Below are 17,161 nucleotides of genomic sequence, written 5' to 3' on the forward strand. Positions count from 1 at the left end.
CGCCTCCCTTAACGTAGCAAGCTGAGCAGTTGTTCAATCAGATGTACAATCCTGTAAGTGACTTTAAGAAACACCACCCAGCATGCAACCTCCATCGACATAGAGCTGCGCACATCTCCTCCCATAGCATCACTCCGGCCGCGCGCACATGCTCCGGCTCTGCCTGCATCATATATGTGTATCAATGCTGGGAACGTTCACGTAGTAGCTTCTGCTTTTTTTTGGGGGTAGTGCGGCTAGCATGCATGAAAGGTGGTGAATGGGTTAACTTCGTTTTATACCCTGCAGGATCCTTCAGGCTTCTAATGTTGTTCAGTTTACGCTGAGAATTTATGTATTCTGAAATTACAATAATGACTTGTTAAGTCCAGATGGTTTTAGAGATGAAATCAATATGTAGATTTTTTTTGTCATTAAAATAATTACTTTTGAGCTAACTCCCTTTCCATAAGTGTAATTGTCATTAAGCCTCTGCAATGTGGGATGGATTACTCTGCTGCTCACCCTATACCGCAGCATAGGGAAGGACATAAAGGGGGGCCGAAAGGATCCCTAGTAACATGTGATATGGAAAGAGGTCTTCAGCTACCTACCTTGGATGGTATTTCAGCCATGATCATGTTTTCACTATAGTGTGTAGTTGATACCTGTTATACCCAATTTCTGGAAACCAAACCTAATCACTAAAATGTGGAACCCAGTCCCCACTCCCATTGTAGCCATGAAGGTCAGTATTTCGTGTCTCCCCAATACAGTTGTGTGGACCATCAGCATGCCTTCCCGACCACTACTACTGCTTACAACTCCGCTCCACCCTGGACGTTGGGTTCTCACCATTAGATCTCAACAGTTCTAATATTTATTACTTATCCCAGGCTTAAGAGATAAATGTTCATGGTTGAAATACCCATTTAATTGGCTTACATAAGGCTACTTTCACACATACTTTCCGGCTGGGATCACCAAAAACGCTTCCGTTACTGATAATACAACCATCAGCATCCGTTATGAACAGATCCGGTTGTATTCTCTTTACATAGCCAATGATCTCCACTGAAAGTCAATGGGGGACGGATCAGTTTTCTATTGTGTCCGAGAAAACGCATCCGTCCCCATTGACTTGCATTGTGTGCCATGCTGGATCTGTTTTGCTCCGCATCCCATGACGGAAAGAAAACCGCAGCTTGCTCTCCGGTAAGGGAATGCAACCAAACGGAACGGAATGCATTTTGGAGCGCTCCGTTCTGTTCAGTTCTGTTTTGTCCCCGTTGACAATGAATTGGGACAAAAGGGAAGCGTTTTTTTTCCGGTATTTAGATCCTGTGACGGATCTCAATACCGGAAAATGTAAACCCAAGTGTGAAAGTAGCCTAAGGTGAACAGGTCAGTTATTTAAGACAGACTGGTTGCAGTGGATACAGCTGCACCCTCTAGGATATGCCATCAATGTCGGATAGGTGCAGGTGCCTGCTCCTCTCTCCAGAACTGGCCTCCGAAGTGAAGGAGATCACACTGCGAAAGAATGGCCATCCTCCATTCATTGCTGGATCGGCTCTTTCTGGCAGTCCCATTGTGGTGAATGAAGAGGTGGCCATACGTGCATGGTGCGCTCTACATTCACCGCTATGGGACTTCTGAAGAAAGCCGAGTGCGCTGTCGTAGCAGTGAATAGAGAAGGTTGTCATCAATATCAGATCAGTTCTGCGAATTGATCTGCAGTAACGCTGTACGGCCATTACACTGTATACGGAGCTGTGCTTCTGGTTCACTTCCTGTGTTATTTCCAGCACCAGCGGCTGCTGATCACAGCTGATTGGTGGGGGGTGCCAAGTGCTGGACCTGCAACGATCTGAATATTGATGTCCTGTCTGAAGATTACAACCACACGGCGAGGTTGTGTCGCAGTTGCAACGAGATCGAGTACAACGTGGCTGTATGGCCCACAGCTGGCTCTTGTTTACTGACGAAGACTGCACTGCTTAGTTGGTCTGCATTGTTAATGGCCGCATAGCACCTTCAATATCGTATGGCCATTAACAATGCAGACAGACTAAACAGTGCCATCTTCATTAGTTAACAAGAGTCAGCTATGGACACGAGGTACTTGACCGCAGCATGGCCACATAGCCACCGCGACATGACTGTGCCGTGTGGTCGTATCTTAAGTACATCAAGACCTCAATATGTAGAACCAGACAGCCTCTAAGAATCCAACTGTAAAGGAGAAAAAAAGTCCATTACCAGCTCCCATCCTTCCTTTTACTACGAAGTCAGTGGTCCAGTACTGTGACTCAGCTGCCATCTTTTCTTCGGAAATTGGGCATATTTGAATATTTGCCATCTTCCCTTCTCCATAGTGTAGGTCAGAGATCAGCAACCTCCAGCACTCCAGGTGTTGTGAGACTACATCTCCCATCATGCACACTTGCTTGGCAGTTTTCTGAACTCCCACAGTGAAAGGAGCATGCTGGGAGTTGTAGTTTCACAACAGCTGGAGTGCTGAAGGTTGCTGATCCCTGGTATAGGTGAAAATTACATAGAAAGTAGTGACTTGGCCTGGCCTTTCACCCTGCATACTCTGCCCTTGAGTAAAGTTCTTGATAATCCATCTGTTTTCCAACTGGCATTTTCGTCAGCATCCCTGCAGGTGTCTGTATGACAGAAAATGCCACCCGTTGGCCCACCCGGCCGAATGCAGGTTAATGACGCGCACTGCAATAGTTGACGTTGCTCAGGCACTGCCTTCTCGGTGCTGACATGGTTTCTGAGAATTAAAATAAGCAGTTTCTTAGCTTCAATCATTGTCTGACTAACATGTGGTTTTTACAATGAAAGCCCCAAGGACAGTTCTGACAATTACAATTTCCCAAATTGCAGTCCTCGGTTTTGCCCAGGCAATGCAGAAATGTCCCTGTGTTGCATTGTGCAACATTTTCTCTCGTCTCCGAGGCTCCAGCTCGACCCGTTCATTGTTCTCATCTGCACTTATTAGTTTTATAGATTTATTCATTCCAGTTACTTTCCGTCTTTTCATCACAAATGACCTGTAGCCGATGAGCCACAAGACATACGGTATTTGGGCCTTATGTTGTGGGAACTTGCAGCCCAACTTGATTTTACAGAACTCGACAATATTTTAGACACAGAGCGATGCACAATTTTAGCAATGAGCGCAAGTATGTTGAAGGCCAGATGTACACGATGTGTCCTCACCAGGGAAGCAGAATTTAATTTGGTCTTGCTTCACGGGCCAGCAAGTCTCCCTATTCAGTGTCTGTTTTCTGCACAGCAGAGCGCGGCCTTAGGGGTTGTGTTCTGAGCCAGAGCTCGCTGTGAAACAGAGGAAGGAAAACTGGTTCCCATCCTTGCCAGTACAACACTGTATTAGGTCCTGGTCTCCTGGAGCCAGCGGAGAATAGTCTTCTTTACGGTGCTTTATTTGCACAATGCAGACCTGCTGGATGTTCATCCACTGATGGCCCTAAACAAGTGGGAGATCTTTTGTGAAGAATCGCTTGGAAATGAGCTATTTTGGATATTAGGTTTCCTGTAGTTTTCTAAATTCTTGTTAGGATTTATCCACCCACTAATTTCAAAGTGATTCTAACGGGATCACATATGAGAAAGTATATGGGAAAAAAACTACCCTATGTTAACCAGTTCACGACCAGGGTAATTTTGGTCTTCAGGTTTTTTTTCACTCATTTTAATGTCTATCTTTTTTTAATTTAGGCTATGTTTTTGGGGCTTTTTCTCTGAATAATACAGGTTTCTATCATATAATGTTTATAACATCAATTTATGCTTTTTAAAGATGTATTTTAGGCTTATAAAAAAGTTAAATATGATTTTTATATCATAGCTGTTTTGTGTAGTAGTATTATAGCTAGAGATGAGCGGGGATTACGCCACTCCTTGTCATTGAATCACCCAGATGCCGCGTTCATTGCTGATCGCTGCATCTGAAATGAATAATGAGGTCTTTCAGATGTTAAAAAAATTATTATAATATTCACCTCATCTAGTTAGAGCGCGAAGAGGCTGCTGAGGTCATCTTTAATGAGATATCCCGCGGGATCTTCAATCATCTTTGTGTTCAAACAGATGAGGTATATATTATTATTATTTTTTTATGCAATTTCAGGGAAAATTCGATTCGTTACCATGAAGCACGAGCAAATTTCCCCTGAAATTCGGATCAAAGTCCACTTTGGATACTTCGATTTGCTCAGCGCTAATTACGGTATAGCATCACCCTAAAATAGACTTTTTTGGGGGTTTGGCTAAGGTACCGTATTTTTTAACTATAGGGCACATCCGACTGTAAAACACAACTAGGATTTGGAGCTGGAAAATAAGAAAAATATATTTTCCATCAGGCCGGGACTAGTTAGACCCAGCAGCAGCGTCCTAGAATCGGCATTCCGGCGATTATGTGACCAGTCACATGAATTATTGAGCTCTGTACATGTGAAAGCAGAGAATACGGAAGCTGTGAAAGCCGCATGTTTCTCTCCAGGGCTCTTGGCATTCTTCGACCGTGCCATAAATATACCGTGGTGTGGATTTTGTGGACCTGGACCACCCACTGCTAAGGTGGTGCTTAGCCAATTAAAAAGTATATGACGTAGCCATTTAACTCTGCGTGCCATCATTTGGTGCCACTGTGTAGCATCATCTAGAAGCAATCATTCTAGGGGAGAATACCTCCATAATACAGCATTTGATGGAATATTTTTCTATAGGATTCAGCTATGGACAATGGACAAGGTCTCTTCAGTCAGTATAGCTTTAGTAGAGTGGAAATATAGAGATTTGATGTGTATCTTACGCTGAAGGATCCTGCATTGTATAATGTGCATGCAAGTATTTTTTTTCTTAATTTACCGTAATATATTGTTTTAAGAACGTGTATGGAAGTGGAAATATGCTTATATATGTTTCGTTCTGGACTGTTTCACATTCTGTAAATGTGCCTTTGAAAGTAATTAAGAAAGGAAATTCTTGCTTCAAAATGTTATAACAGTTGATGACAATTGACAGATATTTAAAACCTAGTTGCTTCGTCAGGAGTGGACTGCATGGAGGGCCTTGGGCAAACTAGAGACATCAAAAACTAAAGGAATATAACCATATACATCTATTAATGTTTAGTCACCATAGGTCACTGCTGGTGACATTAGGAATCTATGCTATGGACAACACCTCCTGTTTTTGTGAGCCCATAGTGTAGTTTTTATCTATGCAAAAAATCAATGTGAAAGATCCCAGCACCCTTCAGTCCTCCCAAAAATATTTGCACTAGTATCTGCTGTAGTTAATGGCTGTGCATTAAGATTTGCTCTGAATTCTTGTATTTAGGACACAGTCTTCTAGAGTTGCGGCATGTCCATTTTATACACCTGTAGGCACTACATATAATGTGACATGTGATAGAGCATCACACCATTTTTCTTGAAGAACCTCATATTATTTGTGGGAAAAACCTGGAGACACATAGAGGTACAGCATAGGTCCATGGAATTAGAATTACAGATCAGTGCAACTCAGAGCCATAAAAATGTGAGCATGACTCCTTATCATTATGTGTTCCTCAACAGGGTCTTAAGGGATTCTGGAGGGCTTTGAAATTGTTGGATTGTTCTCGGGTTTGGCCATCAGTGTTTGATTGGCAGGCCTTCACCTTCAGGAACCCCACTGATCAGCACAATGAAAGCTGCATCTTGTCCAATAGAAGTGCAGTCCTTCTTTTATTGTGCAGATCTGTGGGGGGCCATAAGTCAGACCCACACCAATCAAATAGTGATTACCTCTCCTGATAATCTCCAGAAGAATTGAATATATTGGCTCTGTCAGTCCCTTGATGAAGTGAAGTGTTCTTCACGCTCAGATATATGTGGAGAACAGTTTCTTTACTATAAAAGTTTCAATTGGTTTCTTCAAGACTAAGAACCCCTTTTCACACAGGCAGGCTTGGTGTATGGTTTCCAAACCCCAAAAACCTCTCCTTTCACCAGTGGTCCGATTCTAGCACTAAGCTCCCCTCTCCCAGGAACCAAAAATGAAGGAGAAAGGAGCTCGACATTGAATCCGGAGTGTTGACGAAGGATAAGGTTTTATTTGTTTGTTTTTAACCCTTGTAACCAGCCTGCCCTTCTGCAAAGAGGTTTTTGGTCTTGGAGAACCCCTTTAACCTCTTCCTAACATTCACCTTACATGTATGGTGGATTTCGGGTCTTAAGGATGGTGCCTGCTCAGGAGCTGAGTAGGCATCATAGCTACTAAGGGTCTGCTGTTTTACACAGCAAACACTTAGTGGCAGAGTCCATAATCAGCAATAACGCCAATCATGGACTTTTAGCCCCTCGTCAGCCATGGTCAGTTGTTGCAATAGCATCTAAGTGGTCAGTTAAAGGAAAAATAAATAATACAATATAAAGATCATTAGCACCACAACATCCCAAAATGCCTGTACTATTAAAATATACAAATATTTGCACCAATTGCTGATTTTCCATTTTTTCTAATAGCTTCACCTTTGCTACCAAAAATGAATAAAAAGTGTTCTAAAAGTCATACACACCCCAAAATGAAAAATACAGATCACCATGATAAAATTGAGCACTCACGGTTTTGTAGATAAAAATAAATAAATAAATAAAAACGTTATGGGGAATACAAATAAAAAAGGGTATTTCTGTAATCATACCGTCTCACAGAATTATGTCCTTTTTACTGTATAGTAAACACCATAAAAATGAAACCCCTAAAACTTTAGAGGAATTACATTTTTTCCCAGTTGCATTTCATTTAGAATTTTTTTTTCCAGCTTCCCACTACATCATATTTGTAATATTAAATGATGCCATTACAAAGGGCAACTCGTCCTGCAAAAAACAAGCCCTCATATGACTCATATGGCTATGTGAACGAAAAAAAAAAAAAAAGTTATTGCTCCTGAAAGACAGGGAGTGAAAAATGAAAAAAATATAAATTTGCTGTGTCAGGAAGGGGTAAAAGCCATGTTTTTGGGGATACTCTCCTTGTCCAGATCAACAGGACCTATGGTAGATAGGCCAGCAATTTTTACATCTAGAGAACCCCTTTAAAGGGAAATGCTAGGGGTCTCGGGTCATGTTGATAAGTTCATGTAGACCCCTGGAGGAACAGTCTATAGTTTGTCTATGGAGTGAAGAAACGTATGGAAATTGGTCTCCCACCTGCAGATCTCCAGCTTGTAGCAGAAGCAATGCAGCAACATCATATCGATGAATTGCATATAAATTTGCACCTGTTTAATACGAGCTTGTATGATTTCAAACCAAATGTAAACTGACAACACACGTAACTTTAGATTTCTGTACAGTTTTATCCCATGCTCCAATTCTAATAAAAATCATCTCAGATTTTTCTAGTTATGTATGTCCCCACTACCCAGATTTCCTTTAGCTAATTGCTAACTGCGCGAGGCTCCAGCTTCCGCTTTCCCTTAGTGTTTTAGACATAAATGTTAATGTCAGCTTGTTATAACTTTTCAGCTGTTGCCCCATGGAGCCTCCGGTCTAAACCTAAGGCTCTCCCTATGGATGAGAGCTCTCTGGATTTGTTTGTGGTCTCAAACTGTTGAAATCTCTTGTTTTTATTTATTTAGCGCAGGAAGTTTAGTATCCTGTAAAATTAACATCCAGATCAAACATCTGCCTGTTGTATCTCTCCTGTTTCCCAAACGTAAGGACCATGAACAACTTATTTCCTTTAAGGATTTAGGTTGCCAGAGTAATTATAAAATGTTGGTGCTTGAAGATTTGTAATATTTTATTTTAGCTACAGTAGGTAAATCTGGAGAAATTGCAAAGTATATTAAAAAAGGACAAATGACTGTTCTCTTTTTACTTGTTACAAACAGTGAACCTAACAAAAAAAAAAGTTTGTCCTTAAGAAACTTCATAGAGCAGAAAGTATTTGTTGAGGTTACAACTAAAATACAAAATATATAATCACCAGTATTTAAAAGGAACTTGTTCCAACAACTTTAGCAACCAAATGGAGCCGTGTTGTAGAGGAAAGATCATTGTCCCCCCTTATCAGTATTGCATATGTCAGGCATGTCCAAACTGCGGCCCTCCAGCTGTTGCAAAACTACAACTCCCAGCATGCCCTAATAGCTGTAATCTATCCAGGCATGCTGGGAGTTGTAGTTTTGCAACAGCTGGAGGGCCGCAGTTTGGACATGCCTGGCATATGTAGTTGTTATCAAATTTTTCACATACTGTACATAAATTTGCATTTAGGAGTCCGCTGGGTGTTCCAGAAGTAGAAAGAGTCCATGGTATTCATGAATTTGGCAAGGAGCTCCACCTTCATCTAGCTGATTGATACAATGCCAGGATCAAAAACCTGTGGTGCACTATAGCTTAGGGAACAGCATGGTACACTTTACAGGGAAAAATCTGCACCAAAAAGTGTGTATTAACATAATTGTATTCAGCTTTTATGGCTTGGAACTAGAAGACAGTAAAGTTGCCAGCTGTGACCACCCCTAGACTGAGCTGATGCTGCTCCCACTGTGTATACAGTCAATAGGTGACCATAGTTGTGCAAATACAATTTACCTGGGTTAATACACTGAGCAGTGATTGGGAATAAACATCCAAAGGAATGTTAATTTGTTCATTCCTGATCATTACCTGCTCATTTAGCTGCATTTGGAAAGCCTTCAGACCCTTTCTCTTTTTTTCATGTTTTGTTACTTTGTGGCTTTGTGCTATAATCAAAAAAGTTTAGGTTTTCCCCCATTAATCTGCACTAAATAAGATAAGAAAATGAAAACAAAATTTTAGAAAGTTTAGCAAATTTATTAAAAAGGAAAAGCTATCACTTGGCATGGAGAGAAGTATTTAGACCCTTTGCTGTGACACCTGACATTTAGCTATGGGGGCCTCCCATTTATGGTCATCTTTAAGATGTTTCTACACCTTGACTGAAGTTCACTTGTGGTAAATTCAGTTGATTGGACATGCTTTGGAAAAAACACACCACTGTCTACAGGGAGTGCAGAATTATTAGGCAAGTTGTATTTTTGAGGATTAATTTTATTATTGAACAACAACCATGTTCTCAATGAACCCAAAAAACTCATTAATATCAAAGCTGAATATTTTTGGAAGTAGTTTTTAGTTTGTTTTTAGTTTTAGCTATTTTAGGGGGATATCTGTGTGTGCAGGTGACTATTACTGTACATAATTATTAGGCAACTTAACAAAAAACAAATATATACCCATTTCAATTATTTATTTTTACCAGTGAAACCAATATAACATCTCAACATTCACAAATATACATTTCTGACATTCAAAAATAAAACAAAAACAAATCAGTGACCAATATAGCCACCTTTCTTTGCAAGGACACTCAAAAGCCTGCCATCCATGGATTCTGTCAGTGTTTTGATCTGTTCACCATCAACATTGCGTGCAGCAGCAACCACAGCCTCCCAGACACTGTTCAGAGAGGTGTACTGTTTTCCCTCCTTGTAAATCTCACATTTGATGATGGACCACAGGTTCTCAATGGGGTTCAGATCAGGTAAACAAGGAGGCCATGTCATTAGATTTTCTTCTTTTATACCCTTTCTTGCCAGCCACGTTGTGGAGTACTTGGACACGTGTGATGGAGCATTGTCCTGCATGAAAATCATGTTTTTCTTACCTTGCAGACTTCTTCCTGTACCACTGCTTGAAGAAGGTGTCTTCCAGAAACTGGCAGTAGGACTGGGAGTTGAGCTTGACTCCATCCTCAACCCAAAAAGGCCCCACAAGCTCATCTTTGATGATACCAGCCCAAACCAGTACTCTTGAGATATTTCTTGGCCCAGTCTTGACGTTTCAGCTTGTGTGTCTTGTTCAGTGGTGGTCGTCTTTCAGCCTTTCTTACCTTGGCCATGTCTCTGAGTATTGCACACCTTGTGCTTTTGGGCACTCCAGTGATGTTGCAGCTCTGAAATATGGCCAAACTGGTGGCAAGTGGCATCTTGGCAGCTGCACGCTTGACTTTTCTCAGTTCATGGGCAGTTATTTTGCGCCTTGGTTTTTCCACACGCTTCTTGCGACCCTGTTGACTATTTTGAATGAAACGCTTGATTGTTCGATGATCACGCTTCAGAAGCTTTGCAATTTTAAGAGTGCTGCATCCCTCTGCAAGATATCTCACTATTTTTGACTTTTCTGAGCCTGTCAAGTCCTTCTTTTGACCCATTTTGCCAAAGAAAAGGAAGTTGCCTAATAATTATGCACACCTGATATAGGGTGTTGATGTCATTAGACCACACCCCTTCTCATTACAGAGATGCACATCACCTAATATGCTTAATTGGTAGTAGGCTGTCGAGCCTATACAGCTTGGAGTAAGACAACATGCATAAAGAGGATGATGTGGTCAAAATACTCATTTGCCTAATAATTCTGCACGTAGTGTATATGAGGTCTAACAGCTGACAATGCATATCAGAGCAAAAACCAAACCATGAGGAGGAAAGAACTGCCCATAGAGCTCAGAGACAGGATTATGGAAAGGCTTAGATCTGGAGAAGAGTACAAAGTATTTTCTGCTGTGCTGAAAGTTCCCAAGAGCACAGTGGCCTCTATCATTTCTAATTGGAAGTAGTTTGGAACAACCAGGACTCTTCCCAGAGCTTGTCCACCCTACCAAACCAAGTAATTGGGGGAAAAAGGGCCTTGGTAAGAGAGGTATACAAGAACCCAATGATCACGCTGGCTGAACTGCAAAGATCCTGTGTGAAGATGGGAGAAAATTCCAGAAAAAAACATCTAAATGATGATGATGATGTATAGTCTTGTGTACATGCAGTCTTACGCTTAGGGCCTCGATGCACTTAGCTGGCTAAGAAGAAGGCATGACACTTTACCATAGGCCGCAAAGGCCTAGAGGATAAGGCACCTATTCCAGATACCAATTTCCTAGCACTTATCAAATGGAGAATCAAGAAAGAGGGAGGGAGGATAGGGTATCTCAAGGTTCAAAGGGTTCGGACGAGATATAGAGAATGTGAAGAGAACAAAATTAATAAACGTGAGGAAAAGGTATCTTAAAAATAGAAGGGACATTACCAACCGTGAATTTATAGACTAAGATTTAGGAAAACCCCCAAAATTCTATGAACCAAAAATAAGTGTTACATAGGAAGATCAAATGCCTGTTTGAAAAGTAGGGTTTTCAGTGCACGTCTGAATGAGAGAAGATTGGGAATCTTTTTCAGGGCCTGAGGTAGGTGGTTCCAAAATCTGGCCCCTCGAGCCGAAAAGGATCTACCTCCACGTCTGATCTTATTAACTTGTGGGATGTTAAAATTCGCAGAATTACTAGACCTCAATGTCCTCAACGGGGTGTACCTGGTGAATTTACGTTGCAGGTACAAGGGCCCCACACCATGGAATACCCTCTGCATGAAGCATCCAATCTTGAACATCACCCGTTGTTGGACGGGGAGGCAGTGCAAGTCATTAACCCTAAGTTCACACCTGAGCGTTTTACAGCGCGTTTTACAGCGCGTTCAAACGCGCTGTAAAACGCTCAACACATGAAAACCAATGCTTCCCTATGGGAATGGTTCTCACCTGGGCGTTTTACAGCGCGTACGATCGCGCTGTAAAACGCCCGACGCATAATCAATTACTTGAGCTTCTTTGGGGCGTTTTGACGCGCGTTTGTGGCCATAGAACACTGCAGTCAATCACACAAACGCGCGTCAAACGCGCGTTTACTATTACAAAAAACGCGCGTAAAACGCGCGTTTGAGAAACGCTCAGGTGTGAAAGCAGGGTAAGAGTTATATGCTCTCAGCGGGCAACACCCGTTAGTAGCCTTGCTGCGGCATTCTGCACAAGTTAAAGTCTATGCAAGTTCTTCTTAGGGAGTCCCATGTACAAGGCATTACAATAGTCCAACCGACTGCTGATTGCTGCTCCGACCAAGGCTTTCCTGAGAGGGGATTCAATGTATTTTAAGATCCTCCTCAGAAGTTTCAGCTGGTAGTGGCAGGTACTAACCATCTGATTTATCTGAGGAGCCAGGGTTAATCTGGAGTCCAAGACCACTCCCAAGTCCCTGACCTGGATGGCTGTCTCAGGGACAGGTCCAAAAGACATTGGGGTGCAGAGGGTGTAATTTTCTGGTCACTGAATGTAATACATTCAGTTTTGGTGCCATTAAGCTTTAGATGATTGGCACTCATCCAGTGATCGATCGCCAAGAGACATGCTGCCAGATCGACTTGATCAACTGTACCTTTGGCAAGCCTAAAGTACAGTTGTGCATCATCCGCATAAACATGAAACTGAAGATTGTGGCTCCTGATAATGTCGGCCAATGGTCTCAGATAGATGTTGAATAAGACTGGAGATAGTGCCGAGCCTTAAAGGACTTTCTAACTGAGAGAAACAAGATTCTCTGATCTGATTTAACCAATATTGAACTTTTTGGCTTCAATTCTAAGCACCATGTCTGGAGGAAACCCTACAATGAGGCATGCTAATGGCAGCATCGAACTGTGGGAATGGTTTTCAGTGGCTGGGACCAGGAGAATGGTCAGGGTTGAGGTAAAGTTGAGTCGAGCTTCTTAGGCTAGTTTCACACTAATGTTGGACATCTCCGGCAGACTGTTCCGGCATGGAGCAACCTGCCGGATTAGGCGACTTTCACACTGGCATTTTGGCTTTCCGTTTGTGAGATCTGTTCAGGGCTCTCACAAGCGGTCCAAAGCGGATGCTGCTTGCAGCGTTTTGGTGTCTGACGAAACTGAGCCAAACGGATCCGTTCTGAAACACAAGGTAAGTCAATGGGGACGGATCTGTTTTCTATGGCACAATAGAAAACGGATCCGTCCTCCATTGACTTTTAATGGTGTTTAAGACGGATCCGCCTTGACTATGTTAAAGATAATACAAACGGATCCATTCTGACCGGATGCAGACGTTTGTATTGTCTGAATAGATCGGTCTGTGTAGATCCATGACGGATCTGCACCAAACGCAAGTGTAAAAGTAGACTTTGTCTGGATCCAGCACTGCCGGACTCTACCTGATACCTGCCAGCCCGATTAGCTATAATAGGAACCTGCGGAGATCAGGCCACAACCCGGGAAATATGCTGAGAATCAGCCAGACTAAAACCGCATATTTGCCAGGTTGTGGCTGGATCTCTGCCAGTCTCCATTAGAGTTAAAGGGGTTCTGCAGTTTGTTTAAACTGATGATCTATCCTCTGGATAGATCATCAGCATCTGATCGACGGGGTCCGACACCCGGGACCCCCACCGATCAGCTGTTTGAGAAGTCAGCGGCGCTGGCAGTAGTGCCGCGGCCTTCACGCTGTTTACTGCTGGCCCAGTGACGTTGCGACTGGTATCAATGGCCTGGGCCGGGCTAAGCTCCATTCAAGTGAACCTTTTGATACTAGTCGTGATGTCACTGGGCCAGCGGTGAACCGTAAGAAGGCCACGGCACTGCTGGAACGCCGCTGCCTTTTAAACAGCTGATCGGCGGGGGTCCCGGGTGTCGAACCCCCGCCGATCAGAAGCTGATGATCTATCCAGAGGATAGCTCATCAGTTTAAATAAACTGCAGAACCCCTTTAATAGCGCCGGATGGCAACGCGGTAGCTTCTGACAATGCCGGAATGCAGAGAGATTTGGCTGACTGTTCCCTGAACCCTCTAAAAACATTAGTGTGAAACTACCCTTAAGCGATTATTTTAAAGGGGTTATCCAGGAAAATATATATATGACTTATCCTCAGGATAGGTCATCAGTATCAGATATGCGAGGGTGCGACATCCGGGACCATCGCGGATCAGCTGTTAGGAGAGGCCCTGAGGGCTGCAGCCTCTTCCTAGGTCAGTGACATCACTGTACATCAGCCATGTATTCCCTTTTGCACCTCAGCCCCATTCATGCCAAAGGGGCTTCAACTAAATACAGTAAAGGGTCTAAATACGTTAGTGCTAAATTTTAGTTTTTCCTTTTCCATAAAGTAGCAAAGATTTTCAACATTCTATTTTCACTTTGTTATTATAGGGCATTGAGTGCATGCGGAATGATGGGGTAAAGGTGCTTTTTTTTTTTTTTTACATTTTAGCAGAAGGCCGCAACATAACTATGTAAAAAAAAAGTGAAAGGGTCTGAAGACTTTCTGAATGCACTGTACATGCAGCAATCATTGTTGCTGTATGCGATGATCATTTCTACAAATATTCATCCCCATACAGTTTACTTGCTTGTCGCAGGGTGATGTGTTGCTGACAAACTATGTTTTTTGTGCCACATAAATTTTCTGATTGTTGAGTTGCACATTTATAGAGGCCAGTTACTGAGAACTAGCGTTTGCATGAACGTGCGCTCCTGATAATTGTCCCAACTATCTGGTCATGCAAACAAGCTCTCTGCTTGGATTAATAGAGGGGCCCCTAATAGGCAATATGAAGAGGATTTTACCTAAATAACTTTGTCAGTAGCTTTTGCTTTTATATTGGAGAACTAAATTTACTGAATTAGGGTCCATTCACACGTCCGTTGTTTCTTTCCGGATCCGTTCCAGTTTTTTGCGGAACGGATGCGGACCAGTTGCGTACCCATTCATTTTCAATGGGTCCTGAAAAAAATCGGGACAGCACAATGTGTGCTGTCCGTTTCCGTTGTTCCGTTCCGCATGTCCGATAAAATATAAAACTTGTCCTATTATTATCCGCAAAAATCGGTTCCTGGTACAATACAAAGTCAATGGATCCGAAAAAAACTGATGACATACGGAAACATTTTCAGGAACAACGGATCCGCAAAAAACGAACCAAAATTCGGGATATAGAAAAATACTGACGTGTGAATGGACCCTTATAAACAGGAATCATGTGAAAATCTGATTTCCTGCACCTGCTCTTCCTCGTGCCATAAGTGAAATATAACTAAGTGGATTTAGATCTGCTGTGCCACTAGAACAGATATAGCTTGGGCTACTCCTAAGGGCATAATGTAAGTGGCTCCCTGGGTCTTCACCCTTTACCCCTATACAAATATTCAGACTCCACTGCAAGCGAACCACCAGGCTGCCACCTCTTGGGAGTAGTCTCTTTTAAAGTGACTGCTGTAGACCCTGGTGCAGAGCACCAAGGGATCAGGCAAAACTGTAGTCATGAACAGTCTGAGATCAGGAAAGGAAGAGTAGGAGCAATCCAATTATCAGTTCAAGGTCACTCTGGGCAGCTTAGGGTCTATATGAAGATCGAGTAGTAAAGGGTTAATTCCAGGAGTCAGGCAGAAATCTGCGCACAGAACAAGCAAACACACAGCAGACCTTAGCAGGAAACTAGTGAACTAAAACCTATTGTTCAGGCACCTTTCCTAAGGAGGCAGGCATAGGCTGGGGAGCAAGAGGGTGCACACGAAGGCCTTTTATGAGCCAAAGGGAGCACACATGTGCTCCCTACAGGCGGTAAGAGGCATGAAGCAGACCTCTGTCTGCAAGTGGAAGTGCTGCGCTAGTCTGGCGGCCAGGATATCAGCTGATATTATCTGATAAACCATTTACCCTGATATGTCTTCTGATAAAATATCTTTTTCTTATTTTTATTTTAAAGAATTCGAACCTTCTGACAGCAGTTTTGGTATTAGTTTTTGCTCATTTGCTTTAGTTGATTTTGCATTGCATGCGGTTTAATGCCATTTTAGATTAGTCATTGCTTGCTCTTGCCTTGTTCTCTCTTCTTTGCTTGCTCTTTATGAAGACACCTGTGGGGCGTAACGAGAAGCAGGGGGTATCAGTTCTTTATGGTTATGTGAGTACACAATGGGGAAACAATGTTTTCATGCCGTTCATTTTACATCACCGTTGAGTCATGTATGTTCTGGTGCATGAACTGTCTCTTTCATGCTTTGCCTACCATGTTCTTTGTGCAGTGTTTTTTGTGGTTAACTTCTGTGTTGACATGTTAACTTGATCATCTGTCCTATGTAATATAGGAAATTATACATCAAATTCAGCACTAGGCTTCAAAAACGCACATATGTATGAACTTGCTAAAACTCTGTCACATTGTGATGTTGGACAAGTGTCTGGTTCAAGGCAAGGGTGCAGTGCAACACAATGCAAGCACAGTGGTGACCCATGTAACGATGATGGCACATAAAAGTAACATAGTCTGTAAGGCCAAAAATACATATGTCCATCCAGTTCAGGTTACGACAATTGCAATATCTGAGGTGTAACCTAGAGCTCCTAGATCCCATTGCAAAATCTTTGGTAGGGCCCTTCACTTACCATGGTTCATTTTAAAAAACGGTGTCTGTGGCAGAAGGGCATTTGCCGGTTTCCTCGGTGGCCGAGGTTTGGGTGTGAATCTTAGGCTAGATTCGTGTCGGCATTCAGATGCTGTTATTCCGTTCCAGCATAATACAGACACCTCCTATGATGAGGATCGTCAGGTTTCGTACTGGAACCAGAGCCACAGATGTGAACCTTGCCTTCCCGCTGCACTACCTATCGGTAGTTTCCTGCATATCATGTTTAGTAACTTTGTGAATGTGACTTTCTATTCACATCCAGAGTTTAGAAGCATTTAGATTTCTGCTGGTTACCTATTAAAAACTGACCACAAAAATGTTTACAGATACACCTCCCCATGAGCTTATCATAGCAATGTGTCGTACATTATGGGAAATTGTTTTATCCCTGCATTAGACTACTGTACAATGTGCAGACACCACATATCACACAACGCCCCACTGAAGGCACTACGTATTAGGCATTGCATATTTGTCCCTATGTAGTTATTTTGTACCTGTATCTAAAACTAAAACTTTTTTGGGTCCTTCAAGGCTCATGAGGCTGAAGAGGAGGCCAGGATGCACCCGGAGCTCAATGATCGACTCAAACAACTGGATAAAGAAGTTTCTTACTACAGAGAGGAGTGCAGCAAAACCCAGGCCGAGGTGGACAGGCTCTTACAGATTCTCAAAGAGGTGGAAAGCGAGAAGAATGACAAAGACAAGCAGATAGCTGAATTGGAAAGGTATATTTTACTTCTACTACTTTTATTTCAGCATCTTCCTCACCTTTCTGCAGCCTCTAGTTTCATGTTCCTCATCTGCAAATGAT

General features: G+C 42.5%; 1 protein-coding gene across 4 annotated transcripts in view; it reads left to right on the forward strand.

Moving 5' to 3' along the window:
* ERC2 (ELKS/RAB6-interacting/CAST family member 2) overlaps positions 1-17,161 on the forward strand; it is an 881,888-nt gene that overhangs the window by 298,376 nt on the left and 566,351 nt on the right. For 3 of the 4 annotated variants that reach the window (XR_006390837.1, XR_006390839.1, XM_044300746.1), the window contains 3 exons: positions 18-53; positions 15,645-15,671; positions 16,882-17,075. Coding sequence is in view for 1 of the 4 variants with exons in the window: in XM_044300746.1 (XP_044156681.1) it covers positions 18-53; positions 15,645-15,671; positions 16,882-17,075 (257 nt within the window). In the remaining 3 variants the exon portion in view is untranslated. The remainder of the gene's footprint in view (positions 1-17; positions 54-15,644; positions 15,672-16,881; positions 17,076-17,161) is intronic. The other variant, XR_006390838.1, reaches the window with a different exon arrangement.

The sequence above is a fragment of the Bufo gargarizans genome, chromosome 7, assembly GCF_014858855.1.
Source record: "Bufo gargarizans isolate SCDJY-AF-19 chromosome 7, ASM1485885v1, whole genome shotgun sequence".
Classification (NCBI taxonomy): Eukaryota; Metazoa; Chordata; class Amphibia; order Anura; family Bufonidae; genus Bufo; species Bufo gargarizans.